The 25899-nt window shown below is 46.0% G+C and overlaps 10 protein-coding genes across 10 annotated transcripts; 4 read left to right on the forward strand and 6 right to left on the reverse strand.

Moving 5' to 3' along the window:
* Positions 1 to 322: 322 nt before the first annotated feature.
* On the reverse strand, positions 323 to 1305 carry PADG_11607 (uncharacterized protein; the record flags this gene model as incomplete). Its single annotated transcript, XM_010760758.1, has 5 exons — positions 323 to 521; positions 677 to 800; positions 902 to 946; positions 1014 to 1141; positions 1235 to 1305. 5 exons carry the CDS (start codon positions 1303 to 1305, stop codon positions 323 to 325), a joined length of 567 nt encoding a protein of 188 aa, XP_010759060.1.
* An 888-nt stretch (positions 1306 to 2193) lies between these two features.
* Positions 2194 to 6199, forward strand: PADG_03472 (uncharacterized protein; the record flags this gene model as incomplete). The annotated part of the gene is made up of 13 exons (XM_010760114.1): positions 2194 to 2523; positions 2579 to 2676; positions 2734 to 2975; positions 3029 to 3233; positions 3339 to 3479; positions 3532 to 3622; positions 3673 to 4012; positions 4063 to 4187; positions 4255 to 4407; positions 4497 to 4999; positions 5062 to 5476; positions 5552 to 5791; positions 5882 to 6199. 13 exons carry the CDS (start codon positions 2194 to 2196, stop codon positions 6197 to 6199), a joined length of 3201 nt encoding a protein of 1066 aa, XP_010758416.1.
* A 1321-nt stretch (positions 6200 to 7520) lies between these two features.
* Positions 7521 to 8516, reverse strand: PADG_03473 (uncharacterized protein; the record flags this gene model as incomplete). Its single annotated transcript, XM_010760115.1, has 3 exons — positions 7521 to 8197; positions 8255 to 8433; positions 8488 to 8516. The coding sequence occupies 3 exons, from the start codon at positions 8514 to 8516 to the stop codon at positions 7521 to 7523; spliced, it is 885 nt and encodes a 294-aa protein (XP_010758417.1).
* Positions 8517 to 9934: 1418 nt separating this feature from the next.
* PADG_03474 (uncharacterized protein) lies at positions 9935 to 10611 on the forward strand (the record flags this gene model as incomplete). The annotated part of the gene is made up of 2 exons (XM_010760580.1): positions 9935 to 9973; positions 10045 to 10611. The coding sequence occupies 2 exons, from the start codon at positions 9935 to 9937 to the stop codon at positions 10609 to 10611; spliced, it is 606 nt and encodes a 201-aa protein (XP_010758882.1).
* A 675-nt stretch (positions 10612 to 11286) lies between these two features.
* Positions 11287 to 12126, reverse strand: PADG_03475 (ADP-ribosylation factor 6; the record flags this gene model as incomplete). The annotated part of the gene is made up of 5 exons (XM_010760581.1): positions 11287 to 11337; positions 11398 to 11510; positions 11588 to 11734; positions 11801 to 11956; positions 12033 to 12126. 5 exons carry the CDS (start codon positions 12124 to 12126, stop codon positions 11287 to 11289), a joined length of 561 nt encoding a protein of 186 aa, XP_010758883.1.
* A 694-nt stretch (positions 12127 to 12820) lies between these two features.
* On the forward strand, positions 12821 to 15160 carry PADG_03476 (uncharacterized protein; the record flags this gene model as incomplete). The annotated part of the gene is made up of 10 exons (XM_010760116.1): positions 12821 to 13044; positions 13135 to 13249; positions 13344 to 13389; positions 13441 to 13561; positions 13633 to 13777; positions 13852 to 14053; positions 14090 to 14318; positions 14381 to 14790; positions 14869 to 14913; positions 14991 to 15160. 10 exons carry the CDS (start codon positions 12821 to 12823, stop codon positions 15158 to 15160), a joined length of 1707 nt encoding a protein of 568 aa, XP_010758418.1.
* A 505-nt stretch (positions 15161 to 15665) lies between these two features.
* Positions 15666 to 16611, reverse strand: PADG_03477 (uncharacterized protein; the record flags this gene model as incomplete). The annotated part of the gene is made up of 2 exons (XM_010760117.1): positions 15666 to 16138; positions 16215 to 16611. The coding sequence occupies 2 exons, from the start codon at positions 16609 to 16611 to the stop codon at positions 15666 to 15668; spliced, it is 870 nt and encodes a 289-aa protein (XP_010758419.1).
* Positions 16612 to 17892: 1281 nt separating this feature from the next.
* Positions 17893 to 18996, forward strand: PADG_03478 (uncharacterized protein; the record flags this gene model as incomplete). Its single annotated transcript, XM_010760582.1, has 1 exon — positions 17893 to 18996. The coding sequence occupies one exon, from the start codon at positions 17893 to 17895 to the stop codon at positions 18994 to 18996; it is 1104 nt and encodes a 367-aa protein (XP_010758884.1).
* Positions 18997 to 19677: 681 nt separating this feature from the next.
* On the reverse strand, positions 19678 to 21628 carry PADG_03479 (uncharacterized protein; the record flags this gene model as incomplete). Its single annotated transcript, XM_010760583.1, has 3 exons — positions 19678 to 20266; positions 20351 to 21168; positions 21299 to 21628. The coding sequence occupies 3 exons, from the start codon at positions 21626 to 21628 to the stop codon at positions 19678 to 19680; spliced, it is 1737 nt and encodes a 578-aa protein (XP_010758885.1).
* A 1108-nt stretch (positions 21629 to 22736) lies between these two features.
* Positions 22737 to 25645, reverse strand: PADG_03481 (MCM DNA helicase complex subunit MCM2; the record flags this gene model as incomplete). The annotated part of the gene is made up of 5 exons (XM_010760118.1): positions 22737 to 22845; positions 22924 to 23093; positions 23192 to 24235; positions 24340 to 25448; positions 25513 to 25645. 5 exons carry the CDS (start codon positions 25643 to 25645, stop codon positions 22737 to 22739), a joined length of 2565 nt encoding a protein of 854 aa, XP_010758420.1.
* Between the last annotated feature and the right edge of the window lie 254 nt (positions 25646 to 25899).

A 25899-nucleotide genomic window follows, 5' to 3' on the forward strand; every position in this document is an offset into this window, starting at 1 on the left:
AAAAGAAAAATAAATATTCTAGATTTGCCGGTGATGATGATGATGAGAAGGAGGACCGGCAATTAGATCAGGCGTCCAAAAATAAATCTCGGTTCTGTGAGGAAACTGGTTCAAGCCGCAAGCATAGATAGAGTCAAGACTCAAGACTCAAGGGATGTTCTGGTTGGCGCTGGGAGCGCCTCGTGTGAACTGTAAGCCACAGACGAGGGCCCTTGACGCTGTTCTCGTGGGAACAAACGAAACTGTGCTTTTAAAGTACTCCTACTGGTGGTGAATTGGGAGGATTGGAGAGCGTTCTTCTCCGCGCCGGACGCCATTTGGTCTAAATAGCATTATCACCCATGGCCCCAGAGTCAGCAGCGCACCCCCGCACATCAGGGGCCGAGTTGAGGGATCGGCCAGATAGGGCGCACACAACCTGGGCACCTGGTATTTCAGCGAATGAGGGACTTCTAGATGCAGCCGCAGCTGAATATTTTATTAATACGTACCCGATCTGGGACTCGGGTCTCAGGCCTTTGCTAGAACGGTTTAGCAAGCCAGCAATGTGCTATGCGGCAATAATGATAATAAGAGGAAACTATTCCAGTAGTTATTAATACCAGCAAGAGCTGAGTGCGGCAGTGACACATACTGCACCAGTTGCAAAAATCCAGTTGATGATGGGGTAACTTACTCTAGATAGTTACAGGAATTTTCAACCTGTGAAGCATCGAATGATATGCACATCACAATGGGAGGCTCGGTAGTGGACGCCTCCACCCAGAGACTGAATCTCGATAAATCATGGCTTGCTGAAACTAGACTCTCGGAGCAAGGCTGTAACTAAGAGTTACTGTCCAGGGACAGGACACAGATAGTTACTCAAACCATACTATCTAGCTTTTCGACCGATTCGAACGTAGTATGCCGATTGACACCCTTGAATTCCCTGGCGCCGTCTCACCTGTTTAGTAGCTCTGCGATCATGATCATAGATCAGTCTGTGGTTTCGAGAGATGGTTAGGAGTTACCAAGAAGCTGCTCTTGAAGAATGTTTGTCATCGGGCCAGCCACGCAGCCACGCAGCCACGCAGCCACGCTTTCTATCAGCCCTCTCTGGGAAGTGGTGGAGACGATGGGCTGTCTGGCTATTAGCTGACTGATGGCACCGGTGATTAGGCTAATAGCTCAAATTGACTTAGACGGCGGAGTTGGCTGCAAGCAGCGCCCGCCAACTGGTAACTATCCGAACCTGTGCATGACAATCATGTCAGTTCCATCTTCATCTGTCGCAAGCCTCATCCCAACAAACTTTGGAACCATGCAAGTCACAGTAATGGGATAACTACCGATGGGATAACTGCTGTGGCCATTCTATTTGCTTTCTGAGTCCAGCACCTGTGTGTGTGACATGGTTGATACCCTGTCTAATCAACTGTGGGTTTCTTGAGGTGATCTCGGGTTGCTAGCAAGTAGCCAGCTTTATGATCAATTCTCCAACCTGGAGAATGTCTTTGCAGCTGAACCCTCTGGAGGATGAATATTGAGCAGTAGTCCTCTCGCACTGCCAGCACTCATTTCGAGCTCTGAACCTTTGGGGTGCTGACAATTCACTAGGATCATCAACCCAACTTCGTTAAACATCTGCTTCGTGCATCGAGCTGTTAACTATTGGCTGTTTATGTCGACAGTGGCGGCTGGCGTTGTCCAACTGCCAACGAACAACTGAACCACTCTTCGTGAGATGCAACTCCGCACCTTTCTTAAGTGCCCATGGATGGGTTAATCAAGTTGTGGTACCGGATACAACATTTAACGTTTTCGCGACGGCAGATCAATCACTGGCCAGGTGTTTAAGTTCGAATAATGGCGTGCATTCACCCAATCGGGCATTGTTTGCCCAAAATCGGGCACCGCTGGACCTTGACAAACCCAGCCGTCAATACGGATTACGAGGGGTCCGTCCCCAGAGAGTCGGTTCTATGTTGAAAACCGGGGAATTGGTTTATTGTCCCCAACTACGAGCCCCAAAAATGCAGAGCTCTCGTTGACCTTTCTTCGAGCTTTGCGCATTGCATCTGATGGAGCCTCGATGATTCATTCTCAAAACTTCATATGTTTCCACCCTTCTAGAGTAATGTTCCGTTAAACAGTTTACGTCTCTCGTTAAATATTCCCTCCTGTTACAGCCTATTATTGTTTTCAACACAAATGGCACCAGGCTCAGAGGCTGTTGGGGCTTCCTCCCATGACAAAAGGAATGGCCAAATGAACGGCAAACCAAAAACGTCTTCCCCGCCATGGGCGAAACGCAGCAATGGACGTCGCATCAAACGTCAGGAAGTTGAGAGAACTTTTGCCAAATATGCTGAATTCAGCGGTGACTTTACCCAGGTCAAGAAAGTTGTATCTAATGGTATTTTCAAGGAAGTGAAATGGATGGGCTGGAAAGGCATCCGCACGTTGCTGGCTGTGGTAAAAAGCAAGACCTCTGGTAAACTCACGGATGATAAGGAATATCTCATGGAACGAATTATTCAAGTATGGTGAATCCAACAATAATGTGAAAGGGTATATCTAACCTGTCTCCGGAAAGCTCGTGGCTAGTCTGCCTCCCGAATCAACAGCCCGTGTAAAGCTCACCAATAGCTTTGTCAAGTCGCTCTGGGTTTCCCTACCTCATCCACCACTATCGTAAGGGTACTTCCTGTAACGTCACAAATTAGTGCCTTCTTAACGTTATTGGTTTAGGTATCTCGGTGACGAATATCGCTACCGAGCCGCAGACGGATCCAACAATAATCCTTTGTTTCCTCGTCTCGGGGCCGCCAATACAGCTTACGCGCGATCCATTAAACCTTCAACTATTCAACCTGCTGCGCTACCAGACCCAGGTCTGGTCTTTGACAGTCTTTTCGCGCGCCAGGAATTCAAACCACATCCAAATGGTGTCTCCAGCATGTTTTTCAACTGGGCATCTCTAATAATCCACGGTAAAATGGTCTTGTGGTACCTTCATTAGGAGGTATGCTGACCTCGTCCACAGATCTCTTCGAGACAGATCCAAGGAATCAACACATCTCTCTGACGTCTTCATACCTTGACCTTTCCACACTCTATGGAGATAATCAGCAACAGCAGGATGACATGCGTACCTTCAAAGATGGAAAACTCAAGCCTGATACCTTTGCGGACCCAAGGCTAATCGCACTTCCACCTGGTTGCAGTGTTATTCTCATATTGCTAAATCGGTGAGTCCATTTTGATATGCAATTTCATGGTCCCTTAAAGTTTGTGTATCTTTGGCTTGATTCATATGTTTCCTTTTAACGACAATGGCTTACTGATTCATATAGGTTCCATAACTATGTCGTTGAGCAACTGGCCCATATCAACGAGAATGGTCGATTTACCAAACCCCGTGATGACCTTGCATCTGAAGATTCGAGAAATGCATGGGCTAAATATGACAATGATTTGTTCCAGACCGGGAGACTGTATGTGTATTTGCAATTTTTGCCCCGGCATTCAATTCTGATACGAGAATAGTATCACTTGTGGCCTTTACATAAATATCACGCTGTACGATTATGTGCGAACCATCATCAACCTCACACGCACCAATACTAACTGGAGTTTGGTATGTCTTCGCTTTTCCGCATCAATTGGTATACGTGCTAACTTTCTTAGGACCCACGAGTTAACATGAAGAAAGGTGCCAAGCCAGAAGCAGCCGAAAGTGGTGTTGGAAACCAGGTGTCTTTCGAGTTTAATCTTGCTTACAGATGGCATTCAACTATTGGCGAAATAGATGAGAAATGGATTGGGGAGGTCTACCTAGACCTTTTTGGTAAAACCGCTGAAGAAATCTCAATGGAAGAACTGATAGCTGGAATGGGAAAATGGAAAAGGAACCTTCCCAAAGACCCTGCTCAGAGAACATTTGCAAAGTTGGAACGACAAGCAGATGGGCGATTTAAGGACGAAGATCTAGTTAGAATTATTACAGAGGCAACGGAAGAAGTCGCGGGTGAGAATGTTGACAGAATCCTTTCAAATCCTTATCTAACGATGAATTAGGAACATTCGGTCCTCGAAATGTCCCTAAGGCCCTTCGAGCAGTCGAAATTCTGGGAATTCATCAGGCTAGGAAATTCGGCTGTGGCTCCCTGAATGAGTTCCGGAAATTTTTTGGCTTGAAAGGAGTACGAGACATTTGAGGAAATTAACTCCGACCCTATTATCGCTCACCAACTTCGGAGTTTGTATGAGCATCCTGACTATGTGGAGCTTTACCCAGGCATTGTTTCGGAAGAGGCGAAGATCCCCATGGTTCCTGGTGCTGGAATATGTCCAACCTATACCATATCTAGAGCTGTTCTCTCGGACGCGGTAGCACTCGTCCGTGGGGACCGATTCTACACCGTATGTCATCCCACTTCGTCACTTTTGTAGCTGAAATTCTTATGCGCGTAATGATTGTTGGAGACGGCGGCTGACTTATCTTGTGATAGACGGACTACAATGCTAAAAATTTGACAAACTGGGGATATGCTGAGTCTCACTATGACCTTAGCGTCAACCAAGGTTGCATGTTCTACAAGTTGATGCTGCGCGCTCTCCCCAACTATATCAAGCCCGACTCTATCTACGCACACTATCCAATGACAATACCGAGTGTTAACAGAGAGATTTTCACGAAGCTCGGGAGGGAAAGTCACTTTTCTTGGGATCGCCCAGCGCTAATCCCACCTCGCATAGATCTCACCTCGTATAATGGGACAAAGACAATTCTAGAAAATGTAAGGGATTTTCGGTTTACCTTTGGGGACGTGGCTAGTTCTCTCTTCGGGAGCCAGAGTTTCAATGTATCCCAGTCCGAAATATTAGACGAAACCTTTAGGCAAGATTCATGGAGTCAGAACGTGAAAAAGTTCTACGAGGATATTACCCTCAATCTTCTGAAGCAAAATTCAGTTCGAGTTGCTGGAATTAACCAGATCGATATCACGCGGGAGTAAGCTCTCCCAATCTTATTTTATCCCTGAAGGGAATCTTGAGTTGCTAACGAATTTCCAGTGTTGGTAATCTCGCGCACGTCTATTTCGCGGCGAGCACTTTTGACCTTCCCCTCAAAACCAAAGAGAATCCCAAGGGTTTATTCACGGACCGTGAAATGTTCATGGTGATCGTGGCTATTTTCACCAGCGTATTTTTCGACGTGGATCCCACAAAATCGTTCGCCCTAAGACAGGTGACGCGAGAAGCAGGAGAAGAGCTTGGAAAAGTTGTAGAATCGTACGTCAAATCCGCCAAGGGATTCATATCTCTGTCAGGTATTGTTGATCGCTTCCAAAAACATGACAACCCATTGGCCAAGTATGGGCTTGACGCGACCCGCAAACTCTTGAAGTGCGGACTCAGCGTCTCAGAGGTGGCTTGGTCACAACTCCTTCCCATAATATGCACCGCGGTTCCGAGTCAAGCTCAAGTTGTAAGTTACCCGTTTATATTCTGTGATTCATTTTAATTATCTCGCCCAAAAAAACATCTAACTTTCTTAAAAAAGTTCACTCAAATCATAGATTTTTACTTGTCGGATGAGGGCAAACCACATCTTCCAGAGATTAACCGTCTTGCACATGAAGACTCCCCGGAATCTGATGCGAAACTTCTCCATTACTGTATGGAGGGGATCCGACTTAACGGAACATTCAAATCATACCGTGAGGCAAATACAAACGTTTTGATAAATGACACTGGTCGTGACGTTGTCGTCAACGATGGAGACAAGGTTTTCGTGAACATGGTAAACATGCCTCTTATTTCATACACCTTGTCTCTTCTATTCCGAGCTCCTCCAATCACTACCTAACCTACACTAACTGTATCGCCTTAGATCTCCTCTTCCAGAGATCCAAATATATTCCCCTCTCCCGACGACGTGGTTCTCGATCGGCCTCTAGAATCCTACATCCACTTTACCGATAGTGCATTTACCTGCTTTGGAAGAGGTGCACATATGGTAGCACTATCTTCCATGCTGCGTGTTGTTGGGCGTCTAGATAATCTGCGCGCTGCTCCAGGCCCCCAGGGCCGATTGGTCAAAGTTATTCGTCCCAATGGGCATTTCGCCTATATGAGAGAAGACTATGGTGGTTACTCTGTCCTCCCAATGAGTGAGTTCTTCACATGTTTCTTCGCTGTTAAATCTTGATCTTCCAGCCCTTTTTATATTTAAACAGATCTTAAGACTAATGAATTCTCCTTTTGTGTTTGCAGCTTTGAAAGTTCACTATGATGGTGTGCTCCCTATATCAATATAAGAAATGCTCTTACTTTTGTCTAGGGGCTTATCTGATTTTGGTTGCATAACTATCTTTTGCGTGGTCGTATTTATGATCTTGCTCTGGATATATACTTTTAATATCAAGGAAACCCAATGTACGGATTTTGCAGGTGTGCGTTTCATATAACCATTGTTTAAAATCTATTCAATAATCAGTCTCACAAATATAATTTATGGGAGTCTAATCTAGCCAAATTCCCATCAATAGCTGATTCAAATTGCCCGACTAGGGCCCCGGAAAACAAGTAGCCACAAAGATATCAGGAACTCATTATATATAGGTAGTCAACACAGCGAGGTGTGTTTGGACAACAGAAAAACAGTTGATCGCACGCAGTCTGCCAACTTGGTAAATTCAAATTCGAAATTAAACAATTTCATGTGGAGTATTTATTTGACCTCATATCATTGACAACTTTACCATGTCACCACTTCAACACCCAATCCTCACTCCACGCACGCCTGCCATTCGTAAACTCTTTCAGCCCAGTAACAGCCAGAACCTGAGATGTCTGATTATCCCCCACAAGCTTAGCAGAGACTTGCCGCCCATTTAGCGTCACCCCACACACGGACGAACCCAAATCTGCTCCTAGAATGACATTCCTATCTTCGTATGTTCCACCTGAGACAGCGTGTAAATATTTCCTTTACTAAAAGTCGGACTGACAAAGTTGAGTCGGGGTCTATGCGTTCCCGTCATCAATGTATATCTGTCAATGTGCTCTGGAATTGCTGTCCAATATGACAAGGAGAGACCATTGGGGATTACGGGAGACGCGAGTTGTAAGGGCTGGGCTCTTGTATTGGGAGGATGCTTCCACTACGGATGTAGGTGGGAATGTGACCAAGTGGAGCATTGATAGTAGTATTTTTGCCGGCTGTGGAATTGAATGTTGTCCGTGTATATCAGTCATACCAGATCTCTCCGTGCGCTATACCGGGAAAATAGTCGTCACTGTTTTAACCTCGGGTTGCAAAAGGGGGACAGCCGTAAGGGAGGGATCGAGGAGGACTTGACATTAGCTGACACTAGAGTTAGGTTTTGGGGAAATTCTCATGCCAAGGATCTCATTACGGTTGAGCAGGTTGTGTTTGCCATGTTGAATACCATATATATGTATGGCAGCAAGGCATACCGGATTGCTATTGCTGATTTTTGCTGATTTGGAGCCTCGATGACAGAAGACTAGATGTATGGTTCTTGTGGGATTGCTAAGAGCACATTGTGGTTAATGTAGAAGGGAAAGAAAGCAGAGAGTCGCATCCATCGATTACAAAAGTTCCTCATTGCTGTTGCCGCTGAACCCGCACGCATCGACGCCGAATATCGGGATTCCGTAGAGCGAAAACGACAATGCTTGAGGCATAGAATAAACGTAGAGGTCCGGCGGGACTGGCTGTCGCTTCCCCCAATGCCCTGCCCCGCTCCCTGAGAAGGTCGATCAGCCGATAATACGTGGACGATTGCTCGAAAACACCTCAGACCATGGTATGTCACGTTAAGAAGATGATGTCTATAGAGGTTATGGATATCATATTCGACAACCCCGTCCGAATGTGTCGCGTCTGGTGATTCTGCGTGCACAGCCAGATCGCCCGGGACATGATTGGTAACGTACGGTGGGTGGTTGATGTTCCGAAATCCTGGGGTTGGAGTGGTGCGAAGGTATTCATGACTCATCGTCGTAGTCAGAGAGGAATTTTTGGAGGTTTTAGATGCACCTTGACGCAGGTATGCGATTGATGCAGATGCAGTTTCTGTCGCGTTTGTGATATCGAAATCCTCAGGGTAATAATAGCTGACGTTACCAGGTTCTCCCGGTAGCGGGAACGGGGGATGCACTGGATGGAGGGCAAGGTTTCCTGAGCCACAGTTGCCAACACATCACGGTGACACTTCATTCATGACAATCCATACACCGTCCAATGGAACTTTGTCAAAGAATTCTCTTAATTCAGGTTGACCACCATTCTTGCGAACCGGGAGCTGAAAATCAGGTAACACAGTGTATCCTGGCCACGCCGGTCTGATATGAACACTGCCATATGGATTCCAGACAAACACATCAAACGTATTTCCTCTCTTGTAGGTTTTGTACCTGAACATCTGTTAATGCGATATAGGGAATAATTTTAGGGCCTGTGTAACATACGCATCTAATGGATTACCAGGGCTGCGCATATAAATCGCCGCATCAACTATTGAAATCCAATGCAAGCCTTTTTCGTGCAGGGCGGAAAGGAATTTTCGGCCTTCTGCAATTGAAAAGTTAATGGGGTTAATTCAAAATCGCGATATCCTTTCATCTAGTCGATATCGAACCTATACGCAGCGAGATAAGTTAGCGCTGCTGCTACCTGCAGAAATTGATGGACAATTTCCTCGCCACACTGTCAAATGGGATTTGGAACCTCACTAGAAACCAAATCCTTTAACTCAGCCCAACTCTTGTAGCCCCAAAAGCATTGATGAAAAGCGAAAGTATAATATTGCTGCAACGGCAGAAGACAATTCTGCTGAGCTGAAAAGCTTCCTTGACGTTAGAAGCGAGAAATCCCGGACATAAATCTTGCCCATTTACCAGTTTGGGATCTTTGATATGCGGAAGTAATAAAACAGCTTGATCCATCAGATATTGTGAACATTGGCTTCCCGCTGGTTAACATAGTAGCGGGTGTGGTGTGTAGTGGTTGTGGATAGTATTCATTGATTTGTTTGCGACATAAAGCGTTGGTCCAACCACTTCTGAGGACACCATTTTGAACCACGCAATGGAGTGCTCGATTAGCTCCTGGGCTTTACTCGCAGAGGAAAGGATCCCAGAAAACGCTGAAGTTCAGGGGAAGCCTGAGAACCGGCCTTGGCTCAAGTGGATAGCTGGTGCTCCTTAAGCAACAAGGTTAGATACAGGGAGCGTTGCTTCTGGTATTTATACTACCTTCAAATTTGTCTATTTCGAATACCTAAATGAAAGTTCCCGCGACTAAAGTGTCTGTAAACTTATGGTCTTGAAGCGCATGCGGAACATTGACACAGGAGGATTAGAGCAATATTGAACGAAGCTGATCAGATGCACTTGTCCCGCCGAACAATCAGCAAGCCAGCGGTCCCAATGGTCAACAGGCAATTGCAGCAAAAAAGGGAACAAAATGCGTGGAAGGAAACATAGTCCGGTGATATTAACTGTTTCTGGTTCTTTGCGAACGAGTAGGATTTGGGACTGATCGGAATAGAAATCGGGATAGAGATCTCCAATAACATACATTTCGTAGCAGGGGTAACAGCACAGCGAAGATCACCAGCACAACGGGCTAGACTCCCATTCTCCCGGGTTTCTATTTATTGTAATATGGTAAATCTTCAATATATCGGATCTCTATTCCTGGGAGCTGCGGATTTGGATTCCGGAGACGTCAAAATGCGGGGAGACCAAATCCAGCCTGGTTAGGGCAGGGCTTCTTCAGTCACGTAGACTTGCTCTAGTTATCAAAACAGGGCAAAATTTGCGGCGGATAACTATATACGTATATACAGATCGATGATCTCCTCCAATTCCCGGCCCTCTTCTATTCAAAATACTACCAAAAGGAGTCTCCAACATGCCTCCCAAGTCCACCAAGGGAGAATATATAGAAACAGTAAATATTACCTTCCCCTCCTTCCTCTCCTCTGTTCCAATCACCTACCCCTCGCATAACCCTCTCCTTAGGACACAGGAAACAAAGTCTCCCGTCGCTCTCAAGTACACGGAACCCAGCACATTATCTTGGGCGGCAAAACTGTTATCCAAGCCGACGTGTGCATCCGCGGTGATCTCTACCGTCACCAATCCGACCACCCAGCATCCAATTCCTCCTCGTCCTCCAACCCAACACCAGCGAGCCCTGCAGTGGCCGTTTCGATAGGTCGATACACCTACCTCTCCCGTTCCTGCCTGCTGCGTCCGCCCTCACGTCTGCACCGTGGTGTTCATTCGTTTTTCCCGTTGAAAATGGGCGACCATGTGTTTGTAGGGGAGAAGGCGGTGGTGGAAGCAGCCACTGTGGGCAACCACGTTCATATCGGCAAAGAGGCGGTGATTGGGTCGATGGCTATTTTGAAGGACTTTGTTGTTGTGCTAGATGGTGCTGTGGTGCCTCCGGGAATGGTTGTACCTAGTTGGTGCGTTGTTGGAGGCAGGCCAGCTAGGATTGTAGGGGAGATTGGGGAGGGCTATGGTGTTGAAGGTGGGGAAGGGGGTTTGGCAAGGGAGAGGTATAGGAATGTTGGGAAGTGATTATACTGGTGTGTATTGTATCTTTAGGGCCGGCTATTTCCTGGATTGTTTGGCGTTGGATGGTTAAGGATTTTGATTTTGATGATACCAATACTCATTTCCTCTGTTCTATCTTCAGTTCTAGGGAATTGGACTTATGTAGTATATCAAGCAGAAGCTAAACAGTCTTGTTTTCTTGGTAGCCTAATAAACGAACTTTTGATATTAGATTGGTGTAGAGTAGCTTTGTAAGTGAGATATGCACATATTTATATCGCTTTTAGGCAGCCTCGTCTAAATATCAATCACAAAATGAGTATTACAAACACTGTATTAGGGGAAAAGAATTGTACCGGTGGCCCATAGTAAGTAATTAGAATAAACGTAAGGGATATCATAAGAAAGGAATCCGGAGAGGGCAAAGCAGAACAAAATATGCAAAGAGTAATATAACATGCGGTGAAGATCGCAAAGGAAAATAAAAGGAAAAACAGGCAAAGATGGTCGATGCTGCGTTGACTCATGACAAAAGGAACGTAGAAAAGGCTAGTGTAAACAGTGTCAGGGCCGAAGCCCGACAAGGACAAAGACACGCAGAGAATTAAAATAGGAATTACATGTACAATAGTTTGGTACACAAGGGCAGGCACTCGGTGAGGTTGGTATGAACAGAGTGGAGAGAATCAGAGGTGCAATTTATTTAGTCTGCCTTTGTGGTTGAGCCTTGACGTTGCTGGAGAGCCAACCCTATATATCAATGTCAGTATATGGTTCATGCAACGTCATGACAGATGGAATAAAACATACCAAGCCCTCGAACAATCCTTCACCTGTAGTGGCGCAACTAGGGACAACATACCATATTTTGTCCTTGAGTTGAGTCAGTTCAAGCTTGTCCGTCACTTCTTGGGGCGTCATGGCTATGAAAATCTAGTTAGCAAGGAAAACCAACTTGTAGCTTAATGCGTTTTAAAGCAAAAAAAAAAAAAACACCTACCTCCAGGAATATCTTGCTTATTTGCGAATACTAGTAACAGAGCTTCTCTCATCTCACGATCTAGAATGATTCGGTGGAGCTCCTGTCGTGCTTCTTCAATTCGGCTCCGATCGTTCGAGTCAATAACAAAAATAAGACCTTGGGTACCTAGAAAACCGCAATTCCAAAGTCAATCGAGAGAAAACCCCTGCCTTAATGGTAAAAGCCATGTACCAGAGAAGTAATGCCGCCAAAGAGGACGGATCTTATCCTGTCCACCAACATCCCAAACGTTGAACTTGACGTTCTTATACGTTACGGATTCGACGTTAAAACCGACAGTGGGAATAGTGGTTACATCTTGGTTGAGTTTCAATTTGTAGAGGATTGCTGTGGGAAACATTGCAATTAGCTTTTGGGGCGGAGAAGATAGTGATGTCCACAAATTGGAACAAGATTCACACACTTGTCTTTCCTGCAGCATCCAGACCCAGCATAAGCAGACGCATCTCCTTCGATCCAAAGATCTTCCCCATAATCTTGGAAACTTGACTACCCATTGTTAATATTGTTGACCTGACGTCGTTTGGGACGAGAGAAGTTCGTGTGACGGTTCAGAAGGAATATTACGGAGGAGTTCCAAGGAGCGTAGCAATGCCGTAGGGAGCCAACACGGCAAACCTGATAGATGATATATATATGCCGAGGGTTTTGAGGCCGTGAAATAAATGACGATTAAAAGCGAAAGTGATATAGAGACCACAAGAAAACCAAGCTGAAACGCCAGTTAATACCCAGGTTCAGCTGATCGGAATTGCCGGAAAGGAAGCCGGAATTGAGAGACAGAACTCCACTTACCTGAGAAAATCGATTATATATTTCTGTTGAACAAGCAGGGAACGTCGTCGCCTGCAGAGGGTCGATAATAATTAGACATTGTGCTGGTAGATTCGAAAATGCGGTGAATCTCACGTGACTTCAGGGGCAACAAGATGACTCTAGTACCAAACAGGAAAGAGAAAAAGGGGCATTATGATTTGATGGGATTAAGTCACGTGTATAATTCTGATGCCCAACAAGATTCCTGAGTTTTAAAACGACATGCTTCAAAACCTCAGGTCCCTGAGTCTTGACGCCTCCAAGGTTAAACAGTGTGCGTAAATTCCTCCGAGTTTTGGAAGGACTGCTGCACACCAGCAATTTCATCTTGCCTATTCTCAAGGTGGTGGCTAATGGGAATAGCTGCTTTCAATCATGGCCATTGCGACGAACATCCCATCAGCTTCCATTGACCAAATAAGCAGTGATAATGATCCCATGTCCGCTGCGGAGCTCCACATGCCAACTTGTCGCGGAACTGATATTCAAGTTCTTACGATTCCGCAACTGCAGAAATGTTTAACAGAACGAAAGTTCTTCTCGCGAGATCTGGTGGAGACGTATTTCGAGAGAATTCAAAGATTAAATTGCCTTCTGAAGTAGGTCGAATATTCTAAATATGCAGCATTTTGAAGATTTCGTGCTCTATGTTGGACAATGGCAATCTCGTAACACAGATATAACATTAGGGCCGTTATCCAAACGAATGCAGATGCTTTGGTCATTGCGGAATGCTTAGATAAGGAACGAGAGAATGGAAAACTCCGAGGCCCACTTCATGGAATTCCTTTTCTAGTCAAAGACGTAACATGCCTCTTCCATCTTTCAGAATTCAATTTCCCGCAAAATTGTTTGCGTCTACCTAGCTACTTAACAAGGAATTCTCACCATCATATAGAATATTGCGACGAAAGACGGAGTGGCAACTACTGCTGGTTCTACGAGTATGTCCGCTCCTGGACTCTTAACCGCGAAATATTTCTAACGGGCAGCAGTGCTTGTCGGTTCAACTGTACCGGATGATGCACATGTGGTTTCTATGCTACGCGATGCAGGTGCCATATTACTTGGGCATACTAATTTATCGGAATGGGCAGCCATGCGCTCAAGCTATTAGTGCGTTTGCCACCCACAGGTTATATACTCCTCTCTCAATCCGACCTCACCCACATATTAACGATTAGAAGCTCAGAGGGATACTCGTCTAGAGGGGGCCAGTGCAGAAACCCCTATAACCTTGCTGAACATCCAGGAGGATCAAGTTGCGGTAGCGCGGTGGCTGTTGCCACAAATATGTGTCCATTCAGCCTAGGAACTGAAACTGACGGAAGCGTAAGTGGATTCAATATGTGGGAAAAAAGGGAAAATATAGCTTGAACTTTTGCTTAGAACCCCTTTGCTCTCAGATTATGTTTCCAGCAGATCGAAATGCTGTAGTCGGCATCAAACCCACCGTGGGTTTAACTTCCACCAAAGGCGTTATCCCAGAGTCAAGCAGCCTTGACACAGTAGGGTCGTTTGGAAAGACGGTTCTCGACGCTGCAATTGCGTTGGATGCGATTACCGGTGATTCTAAATCCGGTGAAAATTCCCCATCTAGCCATAGGTGTACCTTGATGATATCTAACTGCCGCGTGTGACTAGCGCATGTCATGTCTTCTTATGCATCATTCGTTACCAACAAAGCGGCTCTGAAGACTGCCAGATTTGGGCTTCCCTGGACCCGTGTTTGGGAGAGCGCATATAAGAAGACGGAGAAGTACAATGGATTGATGGTATTATTAAAGGAAATTGAAAATGCAGGTGCTGAAGTAATTCGATGGACGAACTTTCCAAGCGCTGAGGAAATAATTTCTCCATCGGGTTGGGATTGGTAGGGTTTTTTTTTCTACCACAATTTCCGTGATGAAGCCCAATATTAACAAGTCGTCAAAGGGATTTTCCCTCCAAATCCGGTCGCCCCGACCAGTCCGAGTTCATGGTCGTAAAAAAGGAATTCTTTAACGAGATACGATCATATCTTTCCAATTTGAGCACTAACCCCAATGGCATTCAAAGTTTAGAGGATATTATGGCCTGGAATGTTAAGAATTCAGAAACAGATGGTGGTCGACCGTGTGTTCATCCAGCCTGGCCCAGTGGTCAGGATAACTTCGAGAGAAGCCTAACTTCAAAGGGCATTCTAGATGACACATATCACAGTGCACTGAAGTATATTCGGAGAAAGTCTCGTGAAGAGGGAATCGATGCAGCTTTGCGAATGCCAGACGGCTCCGTGTTGGACGGAATATTAGTTCCCCTCCAGGGCGACAGTGGAGCCGCATGTCAAGTAGCTGCGAAAGCAGGTACGGAACTATGCGGCCTTTGCCTCTTGAATCATAAGAACCAACCATAATTAAACTTCCTTTAACCACACTTTCTAGGATATCCGATGATTGCTATTCCCACCTGCACCAGTGAGATAACTGGTAAGTTAGAAATTTCAGTCTGCGAAATACAACCTCATTTCCTGCTCCTCCTCCCTGTCTAACGTGGGAGCTTGCAGGCGTGCCGTTCGGGATTGCATTAATCCAGACAGCATGGAGAGAGGACCTCCTTATCAGATATGGCTCTGCAATTGAAGACCTTGTAGGCGGAAGACCTAAACCGCATTTTCGAAACATCGAAGCTTCCAACTTCATGTATGTTGGAAGCAAGCCAGACCCTCCATGCTAAGTTGTGGCGTACCTAATTATCCTTAATTCTTGTTCATCTGGCTGGAAGTGTTCAATCATGATTTGATGGTTCGTTGGATCGGAAATTATGTGAAAGATGGTGGCAAATTGGACGTTATCGAGTCCCACAGGGGCCCCCATATTACACCTACCGTTGCGTCCTATATGTGTGTCGGCTTATATTCATTGCATATCTGTTGGTTGGTGCTTAGCAGGACGTCGCAAGGTCTGGTTGTATTTTCCCCTTATCTGTATAGCTCAATCTCACCCGCTCAAAATTGACAATCGAAATCCAAGCAAAGGCAATATATGATATGGAACAATTAACCGCTGCTGACTCAGTATAACAGGTCAAACCACTGCTCAGAATAGATGATACCTAGGTGACATATCTCAGATTCATAATAAATCAGGATTCTCCTGGCCAGATGTCATTAGCTAAATCACGCACAAGTTTCAATTTGGCGGTCATTGCACCCGGATCCAGAGTATTTCCAATGCTGTGGCTAGCAAATCCACACTGTGGACTGACACCCATCCTGGTCAACGCCTTTCACAGTCTGCCCACTCCCATCAGCGACGAAAGCAGCGGCCGCATATATTCTCTTCTTCATTTCTACAGGATCCTCAAGTTCTGGGAACTTGCTAGTGACAACACCAATAATAACTTTCTTATGCTTTGGTAGCTCTTTCAATGGCTCAAACCCACCAGCACGAGGTGTGTCGTACTCGAGATAATAAGTGTCGACATTGAGGGTCCGGAACAGCTTCGTGGCTATTCTGTCGTAACCTCCTTCGGAAAAGTGTCGGCTCTTGGCGAAATTTCCTCTGCACAAGTGAACGCCCACGTGCATATCAGCAGGGCGCTTGCTGATGCAGTCATTGTAGAGCTTGGTATAGGCGTTGAGCTGGTCATCAACAGTGCATGTGTTCAGCGCATCTGCTTGCCAACCAGCAATCATCTTCTCTGAGCAGAAATCTTGAGGGAGGAATTGAAAGATCAGCCTAACAAACCAAGAGGGTTGTCGCCATGATCAACCGAAATATGCACTCACAGGCCAAAATGGGATCATCGAATTGCACATTTCGCAAGCCAGCATCATACAAGATCTGCAATTCTGTTTGATATGCCCTAGCAATATCCTCAAAATACTCCTTGTCCGACGGATACACCCTCTTTGGGTAAGCACAACCTTCACGATAACGCAAATGGTACCAATTGGGAGCCGCAAGCGTTAGTTTCAAGTTCTTCACTTCCTCTGGTGGGACGATATTTGCCAAATACTTGAAATGGTCGACGTAAGCGCTGCCGACATGTTCGAGCTTGAGCTCCTCCGGCGGTGCCTGTCCAGCCTCGACCTCATTTCTCTTATTCAGCAATGCTTCCGTACGAAGCAAAGACCCAATGTGCTCTGCACGGAATGGGGGGCTTCGAGGAGCTCCAGCAACCATGATTGCGATTATGATCTTTATTGTTCGTATCACTTTCCTGGAGGGTGAGGATGTGGAACTTTATGTCTCAATCTACGTACGTAGCTAAGGGAGATCGACAGAATGAGGGTTCCGACTAATTGGTATCTACCTCGTAGCCATGCTACAGTGAATCAGAGATTATTGCCAGTGATTCTTACTGTAGCTGACTCTACTATGGCCAGCTACCATCGCACGTGGATGATTAGGGGTAGGACCTTGCCGTGCTCTCCCAAGTCTGTCAAGGGAACCTGGGGGGCCAAACATGGATAAATAACTTTTTTTGTGTATCACCAACTAGCTCCGTTGAACATCCGTCGTTCCAAATATATTATTTGAGTTGCAAGTTTAGCGTATTTAAGCCATGATCAGTTTGCCCAAGGGGTATTTATCGTTGATGACCGTGATATGCTGAAAGGACCCCGAATAAAGACAACATACCATGATATTATTAGATTTATTACAACAAATTTCTATGAAGAAGTCTATCAAATGGAAACTTCAAAGAATCTCTCATTATAAAATTGGATTTGTGCAGCTTCAGCATGCAATGAGACTCAGTCATGATGTGAAGTCTGACGCTTTCCGCTGACATTATTATCACTCTCTCCTCAGCTTCAGCCTCAGCCTCAGCCTCAGCCTCAGCCTCAGACGAACTTGGTCGTTGACCGGGGCTACTCTTGAGTGAGCCTTAGTCACATCCTGGAGTCCAAGTGGAACTCTGCAAGGAGGAATCAAAAATGGAGGTCAAGCAGACGGTGGAGGAGAGTCTCTCCAATAACTACGGATGCCGACCATGAAACTTTCGCCCATTGAAGAATGGATAAATCAAGTTTTCGTCAGACATTGTGATTTAATGTCAATTAGTCGGCTAGTATGGGATATTACCTGATCGAAGAGATATTTCAAGTGTGTGTAATCAGTGGCGAACGATGTATGTCGAGGCTCTTTTTGCATAGTTATAGAACTCGCAGTGACGTCACGCGCCTCACTTAACGTTAACCCTAACTAACTAACTTAACTAAGTTAGTTAAGTTAGTTAACTACTTACTCAGCAGGAGGCTGTGGTTAGTTAACTAGCTACAACACACTGCATCAGCTGCATGTTTTCTTCATCAAAACACATCACGAAACAGCAGCCTTGCATGGGCCAAACGCTGATATTCATGCGTGACAAGTGCGTAGACTGCATCTTCCCATGCTGGCAAAATCGCTGATGGGTTTGGTTCTACTAAATGAATCCCACAAGATATTTTCCTCCACATGGCCGGCAGGATCTTATATCCTGCATCCCCTGCTGTTTCGATTGAGACTCTTCCCAATGAACTTCTTGACCATGTTCTCTCCTATCTCTCTTCGGACCCTCCTCCCTCTGCACAGAACCTGCGTCAAGTGCCCAATTACAACATCACATCGTCCCCTGGCGTAGATCTGAAAAATGCTTCACGAACTTCTTCTCGTTTTCGAGATCTGGCCCGGCCTCTCCTCTTCGCTTACACCCGCCATGAGTTACGAGATCAAGGACGTTTCCTAGCCTTCCTTCGCCAGCACGGGCTTGCTCGACATGTACAATCTGTCGTGGTTTCCGTGCACTCCATATTTCCTGGTAGTGAGAAATCTCAATGGTGGAAGATGTTGCTGGAGGAGGTTGACCCACAGGACATCACGATCATAGCTCCACCTTATGTGTTTGCGGATATGGCGCTTTGCAATTTAAATAGCGCTCACTCCTGGGCGTTTGAGCTGCCCCTCCAAACCATGCAATTTCACCAACCGGCTCAGAGGCTGCTTGATTTTGCAGCACCAGAGGCGGATGATACGTTCTTTAGCGTCAGACCATGGACGGAAATTCTGTTCAACGAGGGCTCTTCGTTAAAAGCATATAGCAACTACGAATACTACCTCCTTCGCGTCCCTTCGCTTATGGAACACTGGGGTGCTGTTGATCCTCTCCAATCCAAGGATCTACCGTATCCTGTCGGAGCTATTTCCCGCCTAACTTCGTTCCATTACACTGCTGTTTTCCCTTTCTACAATCACACCAACTTAGTTCTAAAGGTGATCCGTAACATGTCCAACCTTCGCCACTTAAGCTTCCAGCTTGCACCGGAACCAACTAGCACAATTTTCGAGGAGGAACAACGAACAGGGACGCTGGATCCTAACGACCCATGGATGGAGCTGGATACAAGTTACTCGCTAATATCACATTCGGTCAGATATCTTGGCGTACAGGGAAAACTTGTTGAGTTCCGATCATTTGACTTCCAGCTTGAAGCACTGAGGGACAATCTGGTTTCTAGAATTGGATCAAAACTGAAGGGGAAGTGGGTTCACGACGGATGTGGACTGTGGTTGAAAATATAAACAAGCAATAGATGGGCATATCAAAACTCGAGGTTTTCTTTAATGTTAAAATCTACGGCTTGCATTTATGTTCAGATGTTGGTGTGCATGATGGTAAGGTGCAGACCAATGGTTAACATGTGTTTCCATTATATCCTGTTATTCAAAATCATGACCGCGGGAGTTACATCTACATTATCAGAATATGTGTTCAGTCCGAGAAGCAACATATTCTTTTTTTCAAATTGCCATGACGTGTACTGCAATAGTGGTGTTTCCAAATATTATTCTTTCCAGCAATATTCCCCATTTCGTCTATGTGAGTTAAACTTCTCTCACCCATGGCATTAATAACCCTTCTCAGTTGATATGATTATAACACTGTGACCATCAAGCGCAATATTTTTTTCTGCTCTTCAAAGAACTAGCTCAAATCAAACTGTACAAAATATTATATTACCATCAGAATTGGTTCAGGTATTGAAATTTTCTAACTTTCTATTTCCATTTTCACAGTGCAAAAAAATCAAAAATCGAAGCAAGCAACGCTGAATTGATATAGCCAAATATCGAAAGAGATCTACCGTCTAATTGGTATTGCCATATACATACATACCCAGTTTCCCTTTTATTCAGAAGCGTAAGTCATTGTATACGTGACCACACTATCCATCCTCCATCCTCCATCCTCCATGATAGTAACTATTTTTCCATTTGAGTTTGAGATCCCTGCACAACCGACTGCTGCATCTCCTCCAACTGCTCTCGTTCGTCTGCCGTCATCTCGCTCTTGGCCGCATTGATCCTCACGAAAAAAATCATAACCAACAGGGAAACAGCTGCACATGCAACCTCAAACCAAAACACAACGCGGTAGCTCTTCAGCCTGCCCAGGTATGCCGTGTGGACCTGTGCTATGTCCGAGAACCCGAGGAGAACAGCAATACTCAAATGCAGAACGGAGTTAATAACAGCACCTGCTAAGCCCTGCCGCTTGCTGGGTTGGCTAGTCGTGATGAATATATTCGTTATGTTGAAGGTGATGTCGATGCCCAGCGTGGCACCGATCATGGCAGGGAAAGCAAAGGTCCAATATGAGGCTCCCTCTGGCATGAGGGCAAACAGCAGACCGGTACCAAGCCATCCAATACCGGAAATTACAAGAAGAATTGTTCCTGAGACGAGGTGGAGGAATAACGCGCAGAGGATGGGAAAGATGAAGCCGCCAATGACCATAGGTGCACACCACGCAACTACTTGCACTGGCGATGCCCTCATGATATGCACCATGCTAAAAATGAAAATCTGTTAGATACTGGAACAGAGAAGAGGGTTAAGAGTTACGGAACGATGTTTGGGGCCGGGGATCACATACTACAGGGTTCCGTAAAGGAGGAAAACCCCTAAACAACCATAGAAAAATAAGAGCGCAACAACCACTGGCTTCATGTAAGGGACATCGAAAATCTCAAACGGTAACAACGGGGACTCAGCAACCCAGCCCTCGACATATACGGCGAGCCCCAGAAGTATACAGCCGATTATGAAACAGATGTGCACATAATGGGTCCTCCACCCGTCAGGGGCATGCGCGCTATCCGTAATTGCAAAAATACTCAATGTCAGCCCTGGAACGATAAGGGATGCACCCATATAGTCCATTTTAACCCCCTGTTTCCGCGCCTCAGCAATATCGGGTGGGATGGTCAAAAACGAAGACACGGCGGTAACAGCTGCGAGAATTGCACCAATCCAGAAATACCATTCCCATGACAGGAATTCCGCTGAGACACCCGAGCAGAAGATGCCGATGAAAAATCCAATAACAGCACAGGTCCCATAGATGGCAAATATCATATTTTTTCTTGGTCCCGGTCTATAGACTTTCGCAAGAAGCATCATGCTCGACGGAAGGAAGGCAGCGGGACCGATGCCTTGCAGCGTCCGGCAAAAGATCATCATCAACCGGTTTTGAGAGAACCCGGCTACTACGGACCAGATGAATAGCCATGTCATGCCAAAGACATACACTGGATAGCCGCCAATCATATCGGAAATCCGACCAAATATCAGCAATGTCGCGGCTACCACAAGGGAAAAGGCGCTTGCAGGCCATACTGCGGAGGCCTCAGGGATATCCAATTTATCCACCAGCGTTGGTAACACGACGTTGATGCCAGATATGAAATACTCCTAATACACGGGAACACGGAGATAATGTTACATCAGCACATGCACATCATGAATAGAGACAAAACAAATCCACCCGTCTAAAGGCTCACAAAAAGAAGGGGGGAAGGAGGAGGAGGAGATTAAAACGCACCGCAAGCACCTGCGACATAACTATCGAGAACACAAATGCAATCTCAGTCCACGTATTTCGAAAAATAGCTGGACGCTCCCTTCCCAACCGCTCAATATCGCGTTCTGATAGAGTCTCCACAAGAGGCTGTGCTGGCTGACGCCCATTGCAAACAGATGTTTCAACGGTATCTTCTACATCTTCAGCGCCTCCGATATTATTGGCGCGGATGGCCTGTGGATTGGAGGCATTTTGCCTACCCCAAAATTTCGAGCGCAATCGCTTTCTTTCAGACTCCCTGGCTGTCGAGCATTCACGAGGAGCGCGTGGATTGGTATCTAGAGCGGCCATGATGAATAGAAATGAGATGTTACGAACATCACCAAGCGAAGTGCGATACTTGCTTTGCTGTTGCAGGATGAAATACGTTTTATATTATTAAAAGTATGTGTCTGCAAGAAACGACCCCCTACTATCGACAGCAAAAACACAGAAACATGTTGAACATATAGAGAGAAAAATGCGCCGCTAGATGATCGGTAAGACATGAAATGGTCAAGATAATTCTTCTTTACAATAGACGAAACTCATCATTAGAAATAAGATGGAAAAAATTGAGCCAAGCTGCCTGCTAGTCCGTGGACTAGCCAGGTTAAAAATTGTCCTGTCGTCGGAATTCCAAAGCCAGCATCCCACCTAAAATCCTCTTGGAAGACATGATTCCAAGCACCTGGCGTCCATAAGTGCTCCGAGCTGCAGGAGCAGGTGGTTTCAATCTCCTTCCACTGGTTCGACGTGCTAGTGGGGGTTGTGTTCTAGATGAACCGATATCATAAGCAAGCCAGGCTGTCTGGGGCCATTCATAGTGGATGCGATTATTAACGATTAGTTAGTAAGCTGGCCGGCGTCTCGGCAATCAAGTTTCAAGAGACACAAAAGGAATTTGTCATAGGTAGAAATAGTCAGTTACCCAACGCCTGGGCTTCGCCCCACATTGCTTTGACTGGGGGTCCAATTGGCTGTTTCACTACCGCGCGGCTTGGCGGTTATCTTCCCTTTGTCCTGTCAACAACGGGGAAATAGCGGCTGCTTGCTTGTTATCTGGCAGCTACGGGTGGTCCGCGTGCTTGCTAGCATGGTTGCACAATATATACGGAGCAGGCATCTCTGAATGACCAAGATATATCCATGATTGATACTGCAGGATGCGTTGAGGGAATCAGAATCAGGCAGACTACAGATGCATTATCACAGTATCCATCTTGCGAAAGAAACTCAACAGTAAAGTATCCCATCATGATCATATCTATCCCCATCCATTAACTCCAGCAATGGAATTGGTATACACAAACACAGTTCTGCAAGGGAAATAAAAGGGGAAATGATATGTAAATGAGAAAGTAAACCCAACAAACCCATGCAATGAAACATTCACGACGAACAGCTTCATATGCTTGGTTCACAGTCCCCTCCGATCCATGCCATTGCGCGGGCCTGATGATGGCCCAGAATAAGCGCCACCTGTTGGTCCCCGCCGTTTCTGTGTGCCAGGTCTAGCCAACGTATATCTAAAGAGCAAAGCGTTAGCACACAAGACCGAAACAATACAGCAAGTAAACGACATAATTGGGAAGGGGAAGACATACTTAGCGAACGCTCGCGCAAGAGCCTTCTTACAGCTAACTTTCTGACTGCTGATGAACGAGTCAACTGTCACAGCAATCGCTCTGTCGATGTCTTGAGCGGTGCAGTAATCCGACAATCGCATTTTGCAGAATGCTTCAGCAATACGCATGATGGCTTCGAGATGACGGACCTGGTTGAGATTGACGTTAGTGGAGTGTTTATGTCGACATCATATCGAGATAGGTGCATATGCATTAGATTCCACCGTTCAACAAAGGAGCCACATACGGTAATTGGATATGCCCCCGTGGCTAAGCTTTCTCTTCTCATGTCTGCAAAGAGTCGGGCAACTTTGTCTTGGTCGATCTGATATAGTTTTGGGCGACACCGTTCTCTGGCATATAGAATATATTTCCGGAGAAGTTCTTGGGGAATCTGCTCTGCTCCCCCGGACTCTCCATTCACGGGACGAGACTCGCCCATTTCTTCATCCTCGTCGTCCCCAGAGGTTTCACGTGGAACGGGGTTTCCATACTCATCGGTCTGCGGTCTAGGAGGGTTGGCTTTGGAATGTGAGTCAACGACGAATTTCGCCAATAGTTCATCTTCTTCTGGGCTAACTGTGTCTCGAACAACACAGAGAATATCGAAACGCGAAAGAATAGGCTCTGTCAACTCGACATTGTGAGAAAATGGAATGGTGCCATTATATCTGCCTCCAATAGGGTTGGCTGCAGCGACAATAGCACAACGTGCTTGGAGTGTTGTGACAATGCCCGCCTTGGATATTGAAATTGTTTGTTGTTCCATGGCTTCATGGATGGACGTGCGGTCCTGGTCATTCATTTTGTCAAACTCGTCGATAAGACATGTACCCCGGTCAGCGAGCACGAGCGCTCCACCTTCAAGCGTCCATTCGCTTGTCAATGGGTCACGGCGAACACTAGCTGTGAGACCGACGGCACTGGCACCTTGACCAGTAGCAAAAACAGCTCTGTGGGCGGTCTTCTCAACGTATTTTAATACTTGGGACTTGGCTGTACCTGGATCGCCAAGGAGGAGTACGTTGATATCCCCACGGATGGACATCTTTCCTTGGGCCACCTTACTCACCCCACCAAAAAGAGAGAGTGCTACGGCAGTTTTGATGTCTTCATGGCCATAAATGCTTGGAGCTATGGATCTTACAATCCTGTCCACGATCTGAGGGTCTCTCGATAACGTTCGAATCTTCCGCTCGTCCTCCTCAGTCAAGTGGAAACCAGCGAGTTGGTCATGGGATTTCACTAGGTGATTAGCCTCCAAGATCGTTGCAAACACTGGGAAGCCGTTCTTGTTGTTTAAACTGGCCGTCGTAGTGATTGCGATAGATTCCAGTAATTTCCACTTCATCCCCCTGGTTTTGCAGAGTCAATGAGATCTGCCAGAAGAATAACCTCTCTGTGTCGTGGAAGTCGTCCAGCGGGGACTGTTCCGGGGGATTCCTGAAGGGTCATTTTCTGATAGTTGCGGTATTCAGTCTTTTCAGAGTTAAGAGTAAAAGGGCCACGACTCTGGCAGTTCTGGCAGAAAGAGATTTTGATCTCAGCGTTTGATTCTTGCTGGAACGGTCCCAAAGTAATACCGCATTTGGTACAATTGAACATGACGTATTTCAATTGGGGGTAAACACCAGTTCGCCTGGTTACAACTCCGCTGACACGAACCAGACAGTTAAGATGACTTTGGCGTAGTTGTCGAAGAGTGTACATAACTGGAAGATTGGTGATACGAACGTGAATGTCGTTATGAATGCGATGGTAGTCGGGATAATGGAGTAGGGTTACCTCCATTGCCGCCTGATCGAAAATCTTCAAAACCTCTGCGGGGGCATTGGCCAGGAAATAAGCTACAATAGCCTTCGAATCACTCAAATGGGCATACGAAACCTCGAGAGACTCAGAGTTGACTTCTCCCAAGTTCCGAATAAGCGTTCCATAAACCGAAGCACCATCCTTGTCCGTAAATTCGGTTAAGAAAGACTTAAATTCGCGATATATGGATCGATGGACAGACGGTTGGGCAACCCATTCGGTAACGTTGGCAGCTTTAATTTCCGCCAAGGCTTCGAGGGTCATTTCTTCATCCATAATATCCATGTCCATCTCGTCAGCATCCTCGTCGTAGTGATGTCGTCGTCTACGAGGCTGTTTTGTAAGGTCGACATTCCCATCGTCTTCATCATCCTGCAAAAATGCTGCGGGCATGCGTCGTCTTCGAGCAAGTTCTCTATCACGTCTGTTGAGTCTGGCTTCAAGTTGACGTCTAGTGGCCAAATCCAGTTCTTCGTGTTCTCCCGTGTCATCGATATCATCTCCTTCGTATGCCTCAGGGCCGCGCGGTCTGTAGTCGCGCTCAAAAGTGTCAGCGAAAAGGTCAATGCCGTCTTCTTCTTCTGCCATCTCATCAGCATCGTCGATATCGCCAATGAAATCGGCCTCCTCATCCAAATCGTTTTCCACTTCGTCATCTTCGAGAGGCAGCATTGGGGGGGAGGAAGGCGGCGCTACTCATTGGTTAGCATATGTTCCTTTTGCGCCGTATTAACACACAGGGTCGCGCGAACTTACGACTGGAAGGAGGGAGAGCTGAAGAATTATCATCATCTGGCTCGCGGGATCGCTTTCGCCTAGTAAGCTTCCCTAAGCCACGATTTGCAGCTGAACTGCTTGGGTGTAGAGGGGAACTGTACATAACAGACATTGTTAACTAGAAACTCCAGGAAACGCTCCAGGGAATAATCAATACCTCATGCTGGCTGGCTATCTTTTGGCCGCACTATGTAAGCCTTTTAGGATTCTTAGTCAGTATATTCTGATCTGAATGTATATAGCTATATTCAGAGGTTTGGTCATCCACAGATAAACGACGGTGTGTCGTTGAAGAATGTTGTCGGCGGAGACAAAACGAAGGAAGGGGCTTAAATTAAGAGGGGAAGATACTCGCGTCCAAATGAA

Source organism: Paracoccidioides brasiliensis, assembly GCF_000150735.1.
Source record: "Paracoccidioides brasiliensis Pb18 unplaced genomic scaffold supercont2.3, whole genome shotgun sequence".
In the NCBI taxonomy this organism is placed as follows: domain Eukaryota; kingdom Fungi; phylum Ascomycota; class Eurotiomycetes; order Onygenales; family Ajellomycetaceae; genus Paracoccidioides; species Paracoccidioides brasiliensis.